This window comes from Acartia tonsa, chromosome 2, assembly GCF_053477335.1.
Source record: "Acartia tonsa isolate MP-2025a chromosome 2, ASM5347733v1, whole genome shotgun sequence".
Taxonomy (NCBI): Eukaryota; Metazoa; Arthropoda; class Copepoda; order Calanoida; family Acartiidae; genus Acartia; species Acartia tonsa.
The window spans coordinates 10306855-10325212 of NC_137261.1; the positions used below are offsets into that span (position 1 = coordinate 10306855).

Consider the following 18358-nt stretch of genomic DNA (forward strand, 5'->3'; position numbering starts at 1 on the left):
ATCCAATGGATGGAGAGTTGGAACATCATTCATACTTGAAAATACTCTACTATTGCCATATGAATGAAGTGGTGGCTCTTATACTAACTAAGCAATCAGAGCAGGCCATTGTAAGTTTTCCTCCCCATGGTACAATATAAAAAAGAATATCTTACTTTTAAAAATAGTAAAGATTAATAAGATAACTTCTTCTTTATAACTTATTTTTAAAGACAAAACAGGCACTGTGTTACACTATATCTTATGATATGTTTAATCTATTAACTTCTGCCCACGTAATTTTGTTCTGTCTAAGTGTTTGAATTCTGTTGAGAATGCGCAGATACTGTGTAATGCCTGTGTAAAGCGAGTGTTACTAAAGTATACAAAGAGACGGAATACTTTAGTTATAAAGGTTTGTTGTAAAATAAGTTAAAAGATAATATCTAAAGTATAAGTACATATAAATACTTTCCTAAACCACTGGAGTGCATCTCTGGCCTGTTGGTGCTTCTGTTTGTGAAGCAGCCAGTACGGAGATTCTGGCACAAACCAGAAGGACAGGAACATCAACACAGGAAAACCAGCACACACCCAACAGACAACCCGCCAATGCAACAGCCATCCCAATAGGTATATCTAAACACAAGGAAAAGAATTAATCTAAACTTTTCCATTTGTTGCTTGTGTGTTTAAATCAAACTTTATACAGAACCTCAGAATATTACAATAACTTCAAAAATGAATAATTATGTAGAGAGGCATTAAAAAGTAGCCGATGTAATCAGATTTCTTCCACAGTCGTACAGAAAGACAGACGGATAAACAAAACGAGATATAAATTTGTTATAAATAAGTAACTTATAATAGTTATTTATCGCATCGTGTTTATAGATAGGTTTCCATAGATGTTAAAATAAAAAATTATAAGACTTAAACCAGTTTTGCAAACCCCGAGGGACCAAAGGCCCATGCGAACAAATATTATTTTTCAGTGTGGCTTAGAACCGGTACTAATCCAGCGGATATTAATCGGTTTCGAAGCCATACTGGAAAAGATGTATTCAGTTTCTTTCTTAAGATTCATTATGAATGAAAAAAAAACAATAAATCAGTAAAAATTCACAGAAAGGTTTCTTGAATATTGAAAATGATCATTTATTCATTTAATGTGTTTTTTAAGTCTTAAATAATAGGATATGAATAGATTAAAGTTACATAAAATAGGCTTCATTCATTAATCATTAAAATATAGAGGGAGAAGGATATGAGAATTAAGAAAAAATTTCTCTTGGGATTGTGGTGATACCCTCCTGCAAAACAATTACACTGGACCTAAAAAATCTACATTGTAAAGGAGAGCCATATCGTTTCAGCGGTCATCGAGATCCGTAGCTACAAACAAAAAAGCTTACTACTTAATTCATTAACGCACGATGTCTTTTTATTTATAAACCCAACTGAAGATTGTTTTAACATGAAACACTGTGTATAGGACTAATCAAATAAAAATAACATGTTTAATCAAACTGTGTTGATCACTCTATGTTACATTTTAGGAGGATAAATATAATCTAATGTCACTTACATTAGTAATTCCAAGTGCCAGAAATATTGAAGGGAACGCGGCTAAACTACCCCGCAGGTCTGGATGTGATATTTCTGAAATATGAATATCGCTATCGTAAGCTATCGTATCGTATTATAGACAGCTTCCCGCGGATAGTAAAATGAAAAATTCTAAGATTAAAACAAGTTTTGTTAGCCCCAAGTGGTCTAACAAAACTAGTATTTATTTTATGATTTTTTTTTAATTTTCGTAAAAAAAATTGTCTTTAATACGATGCTCTACATGATTTTTCAGTATGGCTTAGAACCGGTTTTAAACCATCGGATATTAAGTGGTTTTGAAGCCTTACTGAAAATAATATTTTGAAATATCATAAGTTAGTCTTTCCTCAATTTCTGTGTAAAATTCTGCCTATATTTTCTTGAATATAATGAATTTGTCTATCCCTCCTATAAGGAACTGGAATAGTTTTAGATATATGGAATTATGTTGTTTTATTTTTATAGTAAGTCTATCAATGTTTCTTTGACTTATGAATATTGCCTTACTTGTTAAGATTTTCTAAATGATAGCTTTACCTGATATAAATACTCCCATGCTAGGGTGAGCTGCTGAAACTGCTACAGCTGACAGCAGCCGGCCAATCAACAACTGAAACATATAGTATAATAGAGTTTAGAAACAGAATATTTATTAGATGTTTTTTTGTCAGCAAGCAAAAATCTAAATGGTTAAAAATTGATTTAGACATTCTTTCACTACAGCTGTAAATGCTGTGGCTGCCAACAGTGACTTTGGCTGCTTCTTTTCCAAAATTAATCTGTGTGTTCGACTATTACAAATTGGATTCTCAATTTTGAGAAATGAAGTCGGCAAACTAAAATGATAGGTTAGCTGACAATAGTTGATAATTGCGGCTGACAGACCCTGCTTGAAACCATTTTCCCTGAACAATCGATGTATTATTACTTGGATGTTGCACCAAATTTTCATGCACTCTGAAAAAGTAATACTCGCAGCTGGCTAAAATAAAGATGATTCACATCCAATACCTTTATCTCATTCCCTCCCCTCCTGTTTGACCTGACTAAAAAATGAGGTCCATATTAGCAACCTAAATTTACTACAAATTTTCCCCTGTCAATATATCCACATATATCCTATATCCATTCCCTTAACATACACATGATGGATATGCGTGGTAACTAAGTATAACACAATCAATATTTTTAGACAAGGAAATATTTTTTCCAATACTAGATAATTCTTACCTTTCTCTCCATTAGATATTTACAAATCCATGCCAGTTTCCTTTCAACTTTAAACTGGTTAGTTGTTTTAGTCCCCCTTTTTCCCCACTCTATGTCCCATCAAAAAATTTTCATAGTGAAGCTATTCTATAATTAAATTTGTCTCAGTCCATAATCCATTATTACTGCTATCTTTTAAAACAGCTGATTTTCTAGTATCCCTCTAGTATCTTTACAAGCCTCTAATGGCGTATCCGCTAGTCTATAATATACCGCTTATGTTTTTAGTGGGTGGGGGGTTTTCAGATTTTTTAGACTTTTGCGAATTTTTTTATCCTTTACACGCCACATGCCAACATGTACTTACAAAAAGTATGCAAACAAAAACAATATTGCGTCGAATTTTTTTCCTTTTTAATTGTTTAATGTATTCAGAGAATCTTTGAAAATCTGGTCCAAAAAAGCCGTAAATTTTAATTATATGTCTAATGGGCCCAACCATACAGAGAGAGAGAGAGAGGATATATTAGGGTGTTTATTACCCTAGTCCCCAAAGTTTCACAGTTTAACAGCTTTGGGGACTTTTATTAAATTTTGAGTGGTATTATTATTAAGTTGAGTGTACAAACGTTGCAACCACTAATGGTAATCTACAGATGGAGTAATTTTGTGTATAATCATTGGGGATGTACATCAATATATCGGTCATTCCATTGTCTTATCCCTTTAGATCCCGGCACTAATAGTGCAGTCCAATAACATGGGGATCATATATGAATTAAAGTTTTTTTTCCGTAGAAAATTGTATATAATATGAAAAGATACGACTAAGAGCTGGTTTTAATCCAGCGGATATTAATAGGTGTCGAAGCCATACTGGAAATAAATCATTAAGAAATATAAGTATACAAAATACATGGAAATAATTCTAATAGCGAGGCTACTATATAATTAACTTTGTCTGTTCGTTTGTTAGTCAGTGGCTAAAATTCGTTCTTGTTGGCCCCATTTGTGGCCCCCTTGGAAAAATCATTACATGGAAAATATTCAATGTACATAAGAGAAATATTTTTGAATGGCATCATGCGTAATGGATGTAAAAAAGAAATATTAGAATACAATACGACGGACAGACCAAGGAAAAGGGAATTTTAATAATTATGGATTAATCAAAACTTGCATAAGTTTACAACTCTTCACACTAAATGAATAAGCATTTAAATAGGAGAAATGCAAAAAATGTTCTAAAAGTAAACTTCATAACATAACATGTCTGAGAATTTAATATCTTAAAATTTTATCTTTTTATTGATCCTTATTCCCTACAAAAATAGACATAATATTTTCTTTTCAATCTTTTCATTCCACTACGACATGTTAAGCTTATCTTTACTTATATTTCATAGAATACTAATAATAGAGGAACAATATATTCCACTACGACATGTTAAGCTTATCTTTACTTATATTCCATAGAATAATAATAGTAGAGGAACAATATAGCTTATCTTACTTATATTCCATAGAATACTAATAATAGAGGAACAATATATTCCACTACCACATGTTAGCTTATCTTTACTTATATTCCATAGAATAATAATAGCAGAGGAACAATATAGCTTATCTTACTTATATTCCATAAAATACTTATAATAGAGAAACAATATATTATATTACAACGTGTTAAGCTTATCTGTACTTTTATTCCATAGAATACTAATAATAGAGGAAAAATAAATTCTACAACAACATGTTAAGCTTATAATTACTTATATTCCATAGAATACCCAAAGTAGAGGAACAATATATTCCATTGCAACATCTTAAGCTTATCTTACCTATTTTCTATAGAATACTAAAAGTAGAGGAACAATATATTCCAGTACGACATGTTAAGCTTATCTTTACTTATATTACATAGAATAATAACAGTAGGGGGACAATATATTCCAGTATGACATGTTAAGCTTATCTTTACTTATATTCTATAGAATACTAATAGTAGAAGAACAATATATTCCACTACGACATATTAAGCTTATCTTTACTTATATTCTATAGAATACTAACAGTAGAGAAACAATATATTCCACTACGACATGTTAAGCTAATCTTTACTTATATTCCATAGAATAATAACAGTAGAGGAACAATATATTCCACTACGACATGTTAAGCTTATCTTTACTTATATTCCATAGAATACTAACAGTAGATGAACAATATATTCCACTATGACATGTTAAGCTTATCTTACTTATATTCCATAGAATACTAATAATAGAGGATCAATGTATTCCATTACAACATGTAAAGCTTATCTTACTTATATTCCATAGAAAACTAACAGTAGAGGAACAATATATTCCATTGCAACATCTTAAGCTTATCTTACTTATATTCCATAGAATACTAATGATAGAGAAACAATATATTCCATTACAACATCTTAAGCTTATCTTACTTATATTCCATAGAATACTAATGATAGAGAAACAATATATTCCATCACAACATCTTAAGCTTATCTTACTTATATTCCATAGAATACTAATGATAGAGAAACAATATATTCCATCACAACATCTTAAGCTTATCTTACTTATATTCCATAGAATACTAATGATAGAGAAACAATATATTCCATTACAACATGTTAAGCTTATCTTACTTATATTCCTTAGAATACTAATAGTAGAGAAACAATACTGCTTATCTTACTTATATTCCATAGAATACTAACAATAGAGGAACAATTTATTCCATTACAACATGTTAAGCTTATCTTTACTTATATTCCATAGAATACTAACAGTAGAGATACAATATATTCTATCACAACATCTTAAGCTTATCTTTACTTTTATTCCATAGAAAACTAAGCATAGAATATCAACAAAACAAAAACCGATACACACTGCGGCCCTGCAGCGTAGTTTAGTGTATCTTTTGTAAACAACTTTAGTCAACGCGATATTTTACCCAAATCCCGACAAAATTTATCCTTTTAGTAGGTGTTAAAAAGTAAAAACATCATATCTTTGGTCTTATATAAGATGAATTAATATTTTTTTGCATGAATAATTTAATTATGGCCTCATTTATTGTTTTTTATAAAAAAAAATTTATATTTAATTTTTTTTTAGGGCAATTGAAAGTCCTTAAATATAAGGTATTTTTGAGCGGTTACTATTAGCTCAAAAACAGTGTTACCATTATACGCAGCAAAACGCGGCAACAAGACATGCTTAATAATGAGTGTGCAAAATTTCATTAGATTTTATCCGTGGGAAGATCACCCCATCTCACCCCGTATGAGGCATACTTTTTCTAACCATTTCGGTTTTTCCCCCCTGGCGGCTTGTGGGTGGGCAATATTTTTAAAATTTAAACCAAATATTTTAGACATTTTTAAGACCTTTCCAAAACATATCTTAGATTTCTTGTAACTCAAGTATTACTTGCACTTCAAATTTTCAAATTTTTGAGCAATATGTCTGTATTTCTACCTCCCTGCGTTGAGTAAAACAATATGATTTTTTCATCAAAAATTTGCATATCTTGGTAAAACAACAGTAGAAATGATGAAATAAATTATATTTTTAAATTTTCCTATAAAAATACATGCAATCCCATTTCGAAAAAGGAAACAATTAAGTCATAACTCCTAAAAATAAAAAAGTTATGACAGTTTCAACTGTTAAAGTCAAGATTTTTAAGCCAAAGATACGCTAGGGCCAGTGTGTACAGCAAAAAAAAATAAAGTTTATTATTCTATTAAATATTTATTCTATGATTCTATGTAAAAAAAAGAATTCTTGAAGATTTAGATATTATTGAGCTCAACGTCATCAAACGAAGAAAAGAAAAAGGAAATGGCTATCTTTTTTTGTATAACATGTATAGAAAATAGATTATTCACATATGTATTACTTTTGTACTTTGATATTTTGGCTGATATCTCATTGAGTCTATAATTTTTACAATCATATTAGGATTAGGTATAATTTTTTCAATCATTCCCTAATTTTTTATACAAATTTCAAATAAATTTATGAAATAATTAAATATAAAAAATCACAAAACCTTTTAAAATAAAATGTCTGTTGTGGCATGACCGACAGACCGACGGATAAAGTAAGTTGTATACTGGATGCTCTAAGGTAAGGGATATTTTAACCTAAATAATAAGTCCATAACTTAAATCACAAACAGTAGTGTTAAGGTCTGACGAACAGGCAAAGAGAATTATATAGTAGCATCAGTACTCAAAATAATAGTGCATTGTATTTGTCATTGTAATGTTTTATTTGCATTTATGCTTGTATTGCATGATAATAAATGTAAAAAAACATGGGTAAATGTATAAATGAATAGTTTGAAAGAAGTTAATAATTGATCATATCTCTACCAAAAAGTTTATTACAAGAAAATAACACTAAAAAAAGACTTCAATAGAATTTAATCCTATGTTTCTTTTCTTATTTTGTATGGATGGTTTTTGTAAAACCATGGGATACATGTGTTTTCAGCAAGGTTCAGAAACGAATTTGAATCAAAGTTATGTTGGCCATTATATTACAAATTGATAAAACCACAAATTAAAGGTTAGCTTTTCTATTATTTCAAACATTACAGATCTAAATACATTAAAAGCAATGATATGTCCCATTATCTCTGGGTGAAATAAGAGTTTACAGTGACATTTATGGACTAACTAACAACTTTATTATCAAACATTACATTGTGTACTATGTGTACTTGTATGGTAGTTCCCAGGATATTAGTTCAAACACATTATTGCATCTTATCAATCAAAAAAAATTTTAAGGTCGTGTTTTTTTATATTTTTTTTTACATAAACCCCGTGATCTTTTTCAAAATCGTAAACATATCAAAAACCGTGCATATTTCCTTGTTTTGAATTATAGGGGGTCGAATGTCAAATTCTCATAACCTTGCCTTGGTTAAAAAGCGTGATTTAGTTCCATGTGAAAACTTTAAGCCGTATGATAATAAGTTTTTTTTTTTTTAAAGTAAATTATTTTTTATTTTTTTTATTTTAAGCTTATTGGTTTTTTTTAAATTACGTTTTGAATAATCTTCTGCCCATCACAGCAATATAGACCTAGGTACCAAAATAAAATAGATTTAAAATGAAATAAATTTGTTTGTTTTTACCTGAGATATGGATTGGGAGGTAGCCAGAATAATCCAACTTATAACTATAGGTACACACACAACCATACTGATTCCCCTCCTACAAAATTAGATAAGAATAAAACTTTTCAAAATTTGAAAACACCTCTAGAGGCCTCTAAGCTTATTAGGGGAAAGGGGGGGAGTGGGGTTGAAGGGTCAACCATCTTCTTTCAACATATTTTATTTTTTAAAGTTAAACAAGGATGACAACATCCATAAAAGCGAAGCACTGAAACGGTAGGACAAACGGACATTAACACTTGTATGGTATCTGAACTGAATAATCAGAATTTAAAAGTATTAGAGTCGAAGCAAAATTGTAAGTAAATTTGTTGAAAAAACTGCTTGAAGCAGGATAATGTTTATGGACATACTTACATTTTTGGACTTGATTATAGAGTTGCTTCGCTTATAATATTGTTCGTTGTTGTCCAAGGAATCAATATACCAAAAATCAGATCAAACGGATAATTAGAACACTTGAAAATTTGTTGTTAAAAAAGTAGAAAAATCAACATTTTTGAAATGGACGTACGGACATTCTGGTAATGATTATAGAGTTCCTACGCTTTTAAATCGTGCCCAACTACTACAGGAATCATCATGCAAAGTTTGAAATCGATAGGACAATTCTAACATGCCTAAATTAACGAATAAAAGCTATCTATCTCGGACGTACGGACGGACGTACGGACCGACCCTAATTATAGAAAAGCTTCGCTTTTATAAATAGTGATGGAGGGTAATTTGTTTTTAGGAACAATTTCTCTCGGTAGGGCGGCAGTGCCCTCCCACAAAATATCTATACACCTTTTCTGAACCTATTAAAAACTGTAGTGTAAAGAAGAACGATCTTGATACAGTGGTTTGCTGTGGACACACATTGACATCCTGTTACTTTCATAAAGGAAAGTTACCTTCCATAAACTGTAGATAAATATCCACCTATTAAACTTGCTGGTAATCCACCAATCAGGTAAATACTTGCTAAAATAAGAGTTAATTTAAATTAATTTAATTACTGACTGTTTCCCTATAAGTGCATAATTAGAAAAAAACTTGTCATTCCCTACCCCGCTCCCTATTTTGAAACAAAAATGAAAATAAAAGGTGGTGGCAGTTTTTGTGCGTTTGTTATCTATTTCACGTCAGATTGATTTAGGTCATATTGAGTACAAGACAACTGCGCAGGGTTGGGGACAACAGGTATAGGCCCTGCAGGGCATATTCATGATGAAAAAACCTAAAATCTTGTTAGGTTCTCAAAATTCGGTTTTGGTTTATTTTTGCTTTATTTGAGGAAAATTAATTAATAAAATACTCTTTAGTTTCATCATGAGAATTAAGGGGAAACCAATTGATTTAGAGGGACAGAGGAAATAGTTATAAAATTTTTAATTGTAATCAAAACGAAATTTTCTTTAAAAAGAAAGACAATGATAAATATTTAAAATTTAATTAATCTATATTTTTTTATTCATCCGATAAACTAAATTTGTTGTTTACATTGAATTATAGATATAAATAAGTGTTCCTATCCGTAGGTTTGTTTGGTTGAGTAGGAAGGAGGGTGAGTTGGGGGGGGGGGGGGGGGGGTCAACTACTTCACCCACCCTCATCCTCTATTTGTAAACTTTTTGATTAGTTCATTGAAGTTCTTATGTTTGATTGGAATGTTGCAGGACAGAGATGCAGACCATTTTATATTGTTGCCAATTTGATAACTGGGTGGTTTCACTCAAAATGCTTAGTTAAGCACAAAATTCAGCAAACATCCCCCTCCATTTTAAAAAAATAAATAGAATTTAGAGAGGTGTATTTTTCGATTTTTTTGTTTCACCTTTGGACAGGTTAGGTTAGGTTTTCATATATACAAGGTTAAGGCTTGTATATATAGTTAGTAAACAATAGACATATGAGGAAATGTACAAATAAGCTTGTTATATCAAGTAGAAGATTTTTTCTCTTAAGATCTTCATAACCACTAAAACAATTGAGTTCTCTCTATTAGAAAGGCTTCACCTAAATTCGGTTACGTCTTTATCTATTTAGACAAAAAAATTAGTATTAGGTTTGTTTTAGGATGTTTTTAGTAGCGAAGCTACTCTATAATTCGAAATGCCCGTCCGTCTGTCCATCTGAGACAAAGTATGAGAAACGTAATTTTCTCGGCTCCTAGAAAAGATAGACAGCTGAAATTTTTAGGGAAGATTCTTATAACATATGCCCATCTAATCTATACGTTATTTTGTCCATCTGTCTGTTGTTTGGGGGTGCTAGAACGATTCCTAGATTTTCATGTTTTCGTGATTTTCTCAACTCCTTTTTAAGATAATGGGCTGAAATTTCAGGGATTGCTTAAATTTACATTCTACATATTTTCCGTAAGTTTTATTACGGTTTTTCTATTAGTTGGGGTGCTAGATCGATTCCTAGATTTTTAGGTTTTCTATGGTTTTCTCGATTTCTATTCATGATTTGCGGCTGAAATTATCAGGAATTGAATATGCTCATATTCTACATATTTTTATCAAGTTTCATTAAGATATGTCTATAAGTTGCGATGCTAGATCGATTCCTAAATTTTAAAATTTTCGTGATTTTTAAGGTTGCGTGGTTTTTAAGGTTTCCTTATTTCCCTATTTTATCAAGATTAATGTTTATTGTATGAAACTGCTTTATAGTAATTTTTTGCAACATCCATTCATAATTTTTGAGCTTCGCTACTTATGGATGTTGTCATCCTTGTTCTGTCAACTACTTCCCCTGCGGACACAGAGTCCTTAGGGCGCTACATTTGTTTTGATTATGAGGAATTTAAACTTGTTTAGAAAAGGCACTGTTTCACTGTATATTGAATGCAATTGGAAAGAGAAAACTATTTAGATTGGGAGTGGCAGAATTGATAAAGAGAGATAGTTGTTCTCAAAATAAATACGTGCAGTTAGTCTGTATTGGAATTTTTTATTATTAAACCTTAAAGAAAACTTCGTCTTAACAAACAAGCATTGGAAATTGAATAAACCTTACACCATTACATGTAAATATTGAAAATATCAATTCGAAGTAAACTTTTTTTTTAAAAAACGTTTTATGGGCCAAAGTTGCAGCATTAGCCGAAAAAATATAACGGCTAGAGAAAAATAAGCAAAAAAGAAGTAATTGTGACTTCAGCTAAATTCTTTCCTTTTATTTTAACTAGCGACTACGCCCCTAGAAGCCTCTAGAGGCACTTAAGGTAGGAGGGGGAAAAGTCGACCTCATCCCAATTTATATTTGAGTTTCAACAGAGTAAAAAAATATTTTTTTTTTTTGGGGGGGGGGGGTGAAGACACCCTCCCCAAAAATAGATTAAAACCTTCCCAGGACCTATAAGAAGGTTCACTTTAAAGGAGAACAATATCGGTTCAGCTGTTGGCGAGATCCTTCGGGACAGACAAAAAACGCTAACTACTTTATATAATAGGACTAGAGTTGGCTCGATATAATTATCTCCCTATTGGCTAGTTTTCTATATGCATATCTATTTCTCAATAAATCTATTTTCCTCCCCCGGCATTACAATCTAAAAGAAAGTAAATATTTAATAATCTAAATGATTTTAAAAAGATTGTTTTAAATTATATTTTTTTCTTTACATTTCCATCACCAAAGGGTTAATGATGATGATTACAATTTTAGTTTAATATTTGAACACGCAAAGTGTCGCCACAATCGAATTCTTTTAAAACAGAGTTTTCTTAAATTTATTATATTATAAATTTAAATTTTCTTTTTTATGATTAGAAATTAAATACATTGATATAAGGTAAATAGCAACATGAAATTAAAAAAAGGAATTTATTTTTAATAAAGTAAAATAATGGGTCTTATCGTTCTGGGCAATGAGAGTTTATTATGGATTATTGGAGCACTATGAGTTTTAAACAAATATTCCTTGGAAAACTTGAGCTCGTTTATAGACATATATTTCCTATATAGATCTGACATGGATCTTGAAGCAATTAAGCAGGCCGTTTTGTACATGTTAAAAATTGGAAGATTTCATTAAATAAAAGTTATCGCAAATATACTTAGTAAATAGTTTGAATATTTAATGAGCATAGAAAATTTAAGAAATAATAAAGAAGGAGAAATGTAAAAGTGATTTTAAAAGTTTAAAAAATAATAAATATCGACAACAGGGAAAAAGCGCTTAGAGAAAAAGAATAATAAACAAAAATAAAAAAAACAGATAGTAAGAAAATAGAAAGTACATATAATTATATAGTGTTACAAAAAGAAAAAAGAAAGAAATAATCCTGTTTGAATTATCATCCAATTTTAGTTAATAACGATTATTTTTTCAATTACGTATAGCAAAAATAATTGAAACAATAAATAATAAATTAACGGATTACAAAATTTTGTAAAATTTTATTTAAGTCAATTTAATTTTAACAAAGCAATTAATATTTTAATTAGTCGACTTATATACTAACGAATTGAATGGAATCATTATTACTTGGATCTTACACCAGATTATCATGTACTCTAATAACACTCGTACCTGGCTAAAATAATGATTCCACCCCGTTTCCCCATCCCCTCGTCTCCTGCCGGAATTGAGGACAATTTTCCCCCCTGTTATAATATCCACGTATATTCATTATATCTATCCATTTGAAATCCAATTGTCTCCGTATTTAGAAAAGATATTTTTGAAAAGAGGATAACCTTATACCAAAAGAATATCTATAAAACTTTATTGACTTGTATTACAGGCATATTATACATACATTTTAAACCAGGGGCGTTCACAAAAATTGTAAGGTGGTGTTTGTACACCCCCGAATAAAGTTTATAGTAATGCACAAGGTTTTGCCACTCTCCTCACAGTTTATGACACCCCTTCAAACGAAAATCGAGAGGGAGAAGGGGAGATGGAAAGTTAGCCTAAGTCCGAAGGGCTGTTACTTTTTTGGGAAATGTAATCACTCAATTTTATTTTTTCTCTTTGTTGGATTCACCCCTCTAAAATCCTAATATGCTGGTTTCTAGTAAGTAACATCAGGAAAGAAGTAATATTAAAAAAATCTATTAAATATAAATTTTCACATTACTTTGTATACTTAAATATCTACTAAATATAAATTATAATAAAATTGTTAGTTCACCCTCCAGGTAAAAGCTGTGCACGCCCTTGTATACACCATATATTCTGATGCCAAGAGACAGAATATTACAGATTACAACATACTATGAAGAGAGCGGTGGCCTTCAAATTTTCGGTGACAAATATCCAGTAGCCAAAGAATGTATGCAAGTTAAAAGTACAAGTGAACTTTAAAAGTTTAATTAATATAAAATAAACCGTTCTAAAAATAATTTGTTAAGCTTAAGAAAAACCCATATATGTACAGAATATGTACTGTACACAAATAGGCCCTGAATTTGCTTGTCATAAAATTTACATTCAGATAACGACTCTTATTTTACAATTGAATTATAAAAAAAACACCTCCAACTTCATTTCGTTTCAATGAGACATACTGGTGTTTTAAATTAAGATAGATATAATCCAATAAGGGTTTGAGTGTGGCATTGCAGGGATAAGCAAGTTTTTTTAAACACCAAAACTATATTAAAACAATTCTCCCTATTAATTAAAACTAATTTTTATGGTAATTTGTCATAGATAATGTTAGGCCAATTGGGTTTAGTAAATTTTAAGATCTCTGTAAGGTTACAGTTCTCTGCAGGGATGATAAGGAATTTGCATTGGCAATATCCATTAAATGAATAATGAATCAACTAAAACCTCCCTACCATAGACGTCCAAGGTGGAGAGTAAAGGGATGAATAATCCCCTTCAAACTTTGTAAACCCTAATTTTAACCCTAAAAATTGAAGAAAAATAATAAATTAGAAAACCTTTAAAACCCCTAATTTCATCCCTCTCAATAAAAAAGCTTGGACGTCCCTGTTAGATTGGCTAATCAGAAACATATTTTCAGAGAAAAAAAGCTATAATGACATAACCAATGCATCTTGAATATTTAATTTTTGGGCTTAACTTTAGGTTACGTTTAATATATAATACTTTTTCGAGGGTCATGCTGTATAAAACGTACAGTCAAAAGTTATGAAAGAAAACTAACCTATTTTTGCTCCTTCTTCAAATTGAATTTTGAGATTTGGATTTGTTTCATTTTCTAACTGTGGTAACATGGATCCTGTCAGACCAACTAAATATATAAACATTCATCTGTTAAGATTATTATGCTGTTACACTGATTGAATTCACAAAGCTCTATATAAGATTTGACCTCAGATGAGCCATGTTTGAGCTAGAATCGACATGCATTCTTTACAAATAACCTGACACAACAACCTAGAAACTATCTCTATTTGAAAGTGATTTTAAAAGTGATAAACCCTACATTGTGTCAAGTTATTTGTAAAACATGTCATGACACATCTATAGACTCCTTGATATCGATTCTAGTTCATACCTAGCCCATCTCAGGGAAAATCTTAGGAAAAACTTTTTAATCTCTACATGACTATAGATTTTTTATCTAAAAACTAGCAAGGCTGAGGGAAATTCTTACATAAACATCATGTGTTAAAAGCTATTAAGGCTGAGGCTAATTCTTACCTAAACATCCTGTGTTAAAAGCTATCAAGGTTGAGGCTAATTCTCACCTAAAAATTCCGTGTTAAAATCTATCAAGGCTGAGGCTAATTCTTAACTAAACATTCTGTGTTAAAAGCTATCAAGGTTGAGGCTAATTCTCACCTAAAAATTCCGTGTTAAAATCTATTAAGGCTGAGGCTAATTCTTACCTAAACATCCTGTGTTAAAAGCTATTAAGGCTGAGGCTAATTCTTACCTAAACATCCTGTATTAAAAGCTATCAAGGCCGAGGCTAATGCTCCACGAACCTAAAAAAATATAAAGAGCTTGACTAAAGGAATCACGAGTTCTATACAGGGAGAGAGGTACATTAGATTGTTTATTACACTAGTCCTCAAGTTTTCTTATCCGTTGGTTTTAATTTTGATTGGTTGGTTCATTTAGTTGAGTGTCCAAATGTTTAACCACTAATTGTAATCTACAGAAGGGGTTATTTTGTGTATCATCATTGAGGGGATGTACGTAAATTAATTAATCAGCCATTCTCTAATCCATTTAGGTACCTTAATAAAAAAAAGATTTTTTCGCTCATTTATGAGCGCTGCGAAATAACTATGCATTACTAAATATTGATTGTTTGTAGGTCCTTAAAGTCTGATACAATGTAATGTGCGAAAATATTTATTTGGCCGCTAGCAGCCTTTAAAGGTTATTTTTGGGGAGATCTATGAACTGCACCAATTTTGATTTTTAAAAAGAAATGTTGCTTAACGAAAAAGATTTTTTGTGATAAAATGCTAAATTCTGTATAAAAATCTAACAAATATGCATAATTATAACGAATCATCTTAACTTTTGCTACAGTTGTTTATAATTTAGAATTACAATATGATTAGATCCTCTGATAGCATGTTGATGGGAAGTAATGCAATTGTAACAAAATGTTTGAAAAACCCGCACTCTTGACTTTGACTTTAGTTTGTTGAAGTTTGTGTTGAAAAGTTGATTTGATTTGCATTTAAATGAGAAGGTGAATTCCATTATGGACTCATACATACTTTACTGATATGTTTTAAAATTTACTTTAAAGGGAGGAAAGCAACAATATACTAATCCCTAGGATGGTTTTAGAGTTTCTCACCGGGCTTTTTAATAGATAGGCGTTAGATGCTAGGGGCGCATCCACTTGTTGTAATGAAACAGCAATAGAGAAAAGACAAAATATCACAAAATAAAATAATATCCTTTTTTATATACCCTTTCTTTATAAAACTAAAATTGAAAATGGAGGGAAGACTTTCCTCCTTCTTCCCTTAATTAAAATTTCCAAAGAGGCCTCTAGGGGCATTCCTTCTTGTAAATAAGTAAAGTATAGTTATGACCACCAGATTCCTTGTAAAACTCTTGGATAACTCCCTCTTCAATCTCAACTTTTTCCAGGGATCTTAAGGTATATGACAATGGAAGATAAATATATGTACAATCCAATGATGATTAAAACTATTGGTTGAAAAGTTTAGACATTAATTCTTTCGACAGTCATTTACAATTCAATTAAAGTACCCAAAGTTTTAGAGATTACTAATAACATATCGTAGTTGTAAAACTTTGGATACCAGTATAATGAACATTTCAATGTTTCCTCCCTCTGTGATTTTTTTACAGGGAAGGGAACATCATTGAAAAAGAACAATTCATATTACTGGTATCCTAATATAAGAGTAACAGTATCAGGGGGGAGAAACCAAAAAAAGAGTAGATGTGGTGATTTTACTTATTCTTTTTGAAACTAAAATAAGAAGAATGGAGGGAGGGTTGTATTCAACCACACTAAAACCTCAAGTGCCCCTAAAGACCTCTTGCAGGAAGCAATTAGAACAAAGATGACAACATCCATAAAAGCGGAGTTGATTATAGAGTTGCTTTGCTTATAACATTATACTTTGTTGTCCCAGGAATCAACATATCAAAAATCACATAAAAATTTGTTGTTAAAATAGTAAAAAAATCAACATATTTAAAATGGACGTACGGACATTCTTATTATGATTGTAGAGTTGCTACGCTTTCTAAATCGTACCTTACTACTAAAGGAATCACCATGCAAAGTTTGAAATCTATAGGAAAATTCTAACATGCCTAAATTAACGAAAAAAGCTGTATCTCTGTGACGGACGGACGGACCGACCCTAATTATAGAAAAGCTTCACTTTTAAAAAGAATATCTAATATGTTTTAAAATCTTGCCATTTCGTCTAAAGATTTGTTTGTAATTTAATGATTTTTAAAAGCTTTTCATTCACAATTTGACTTACAGACTAACAGGATATATAAAGTAGCACCAGAGCAGTAAATATACCCTGCGTTAGTATAGAATTGACGTACAAAATATATAGTTAGGCTACGCTTTAGAAAAGTTTCTAAAACCTGCGAATAGATATAGAAAATACGTGGATATTATGACAGGGAAAAATAGTCGTTAATTTGGGTTGCTAACATGGAACTCATTTATTGGGCAGTTCTTTCATCCAGTTGAATGGGATTAGATGGGAGTATCGTTATTTTAGCAAGCTTTGATTTGCACTTTATTGGACGTGATGAAAATCTGGTGTAACATCCAAATAATGATAAATCCATTAACCTGCGGGAGTATAGAATAATTTCTATTTTTCAACTTGTAGGCCATTATAATGATATATACCAGCTTATCTCACACATTCACTAGATATGGTTCACCTTTATTTTACCCCGTGCAGCATAGGTTAGAACATTAATAGTAGTTATTTATTCCATCGTATTATAGACAGCTTTCCGCGGATAGTAAAATGAAATATTGTAAGATTAAAGCTAGTTTTGTTAACCCCGAGATGGGCTGAAGGTCGTTGTTAACAAAACTGGTAACAATTTTATGATTCTAATTTTATTATTCGTGAAAAAATGTCTGTAGTCAGATACAATACATGATTTTTCAGTATTGTTAAGAACCGGTTCTAATCCAGCGGATATCTATCGGTTTCAAAGTCATAGAATTAAAAAAATAAGATTAATTAAAGATTTTAGATATATGTAGAATATAACAACTGGTTTTAATCTTATGATTTTAATTTCAATATCTGCGGAAAGCTGTCTATAATACTATTTGATAGATAACTATTATGCTTTAGTTTTGAAAACATTCTAGAAAAATTTAGAATCTTTTTTTAACCTATGCCTATTGGGGGAAAACAAAGCTAAATCTCACAAGACCTCAACAATAATCCATTTTCTTTCACTGCACTTTTTAATGTATTTATTATGATTCTATCTTTTCTTGTGGGGGAAATATTTGTTATAATCTTGATTTATTAATCCAAGTTTATTTCCACAAGGCCCATGTTTAGTATTTTTATCAAGATTTGTTTTTAATAAATGTGTTTTATATTTGAGATCACTAGTATAACTGTAATCATGTTTCTTCATTTTTTAAGACAATTCAATGTCAGGGTTGAGCATATTATAAATAGTCAGGCATACAGGGAAAAGTTATTTGAAAAAAGTTTTTGGCGGCAAAGTACAATAGAATTTTAACATGTCATTGTCCATATGAGATTATTATAATATCAAAATTTATATGCTATTTATATATAAATTTATATTTCTAATTGAAAGTTTCATGGATACTATAGATACAAATTTATTTGCTTACACACTTCATAATTATTTTAAAAGAAATTTATGGGATACTTTTTGAAATTA

General features: G+C 30.6%; 1 protein-coding gene across 2 annotated transcripts; it reads right to left on the reverse strand.

Moving 5' to 3' along the window:
• Nucleotides 1–408: 408 nt before the first annotated feature.
• LOC145312706 (facilitated trehalose transporter Tret1-like) lies at nucleotides 409–18063 on the reverse strand. 2 transcript variants are annotated; one of them, XM_080151964.1, is made up of 9 exons: nucleotides 17870–18063; nucleotides 17265–17344; nucleotides 14880–14931; nucleotides 14145–14231; nucleotides 8922–8991; nucleotides 7984–8062; nucleotides 2128–2200; nucleotides 1568–1641; nucleotides 409–618 (listed from the first exon to the last, which is right to left on the reverse strand). In XM_080151964.1, the coding sequence occupies exons 2-9, from the start codon at nucleotides 17307–17309 to the stop codon at nucleotides 412–414; spliced, it is 687 nt and encodes a 228-aa protein (XP_080008090.1). In that variant the 5' UTR covers nucleotides 17310–17344; nucleotides 17870–18063; the 3' UTR covers nucleotides 409–411. The 2 variants fall into 2 exon arrangements, with proteins under 2 accessions (XP_080008090.1, XP_080008091.1); XM_080151965.1 differs by having other exon boundaries at nucleotides 17865–18041.
• Between the last annotated feature and the right edge of the window lie 295 nt (nucleotides 18064–18358).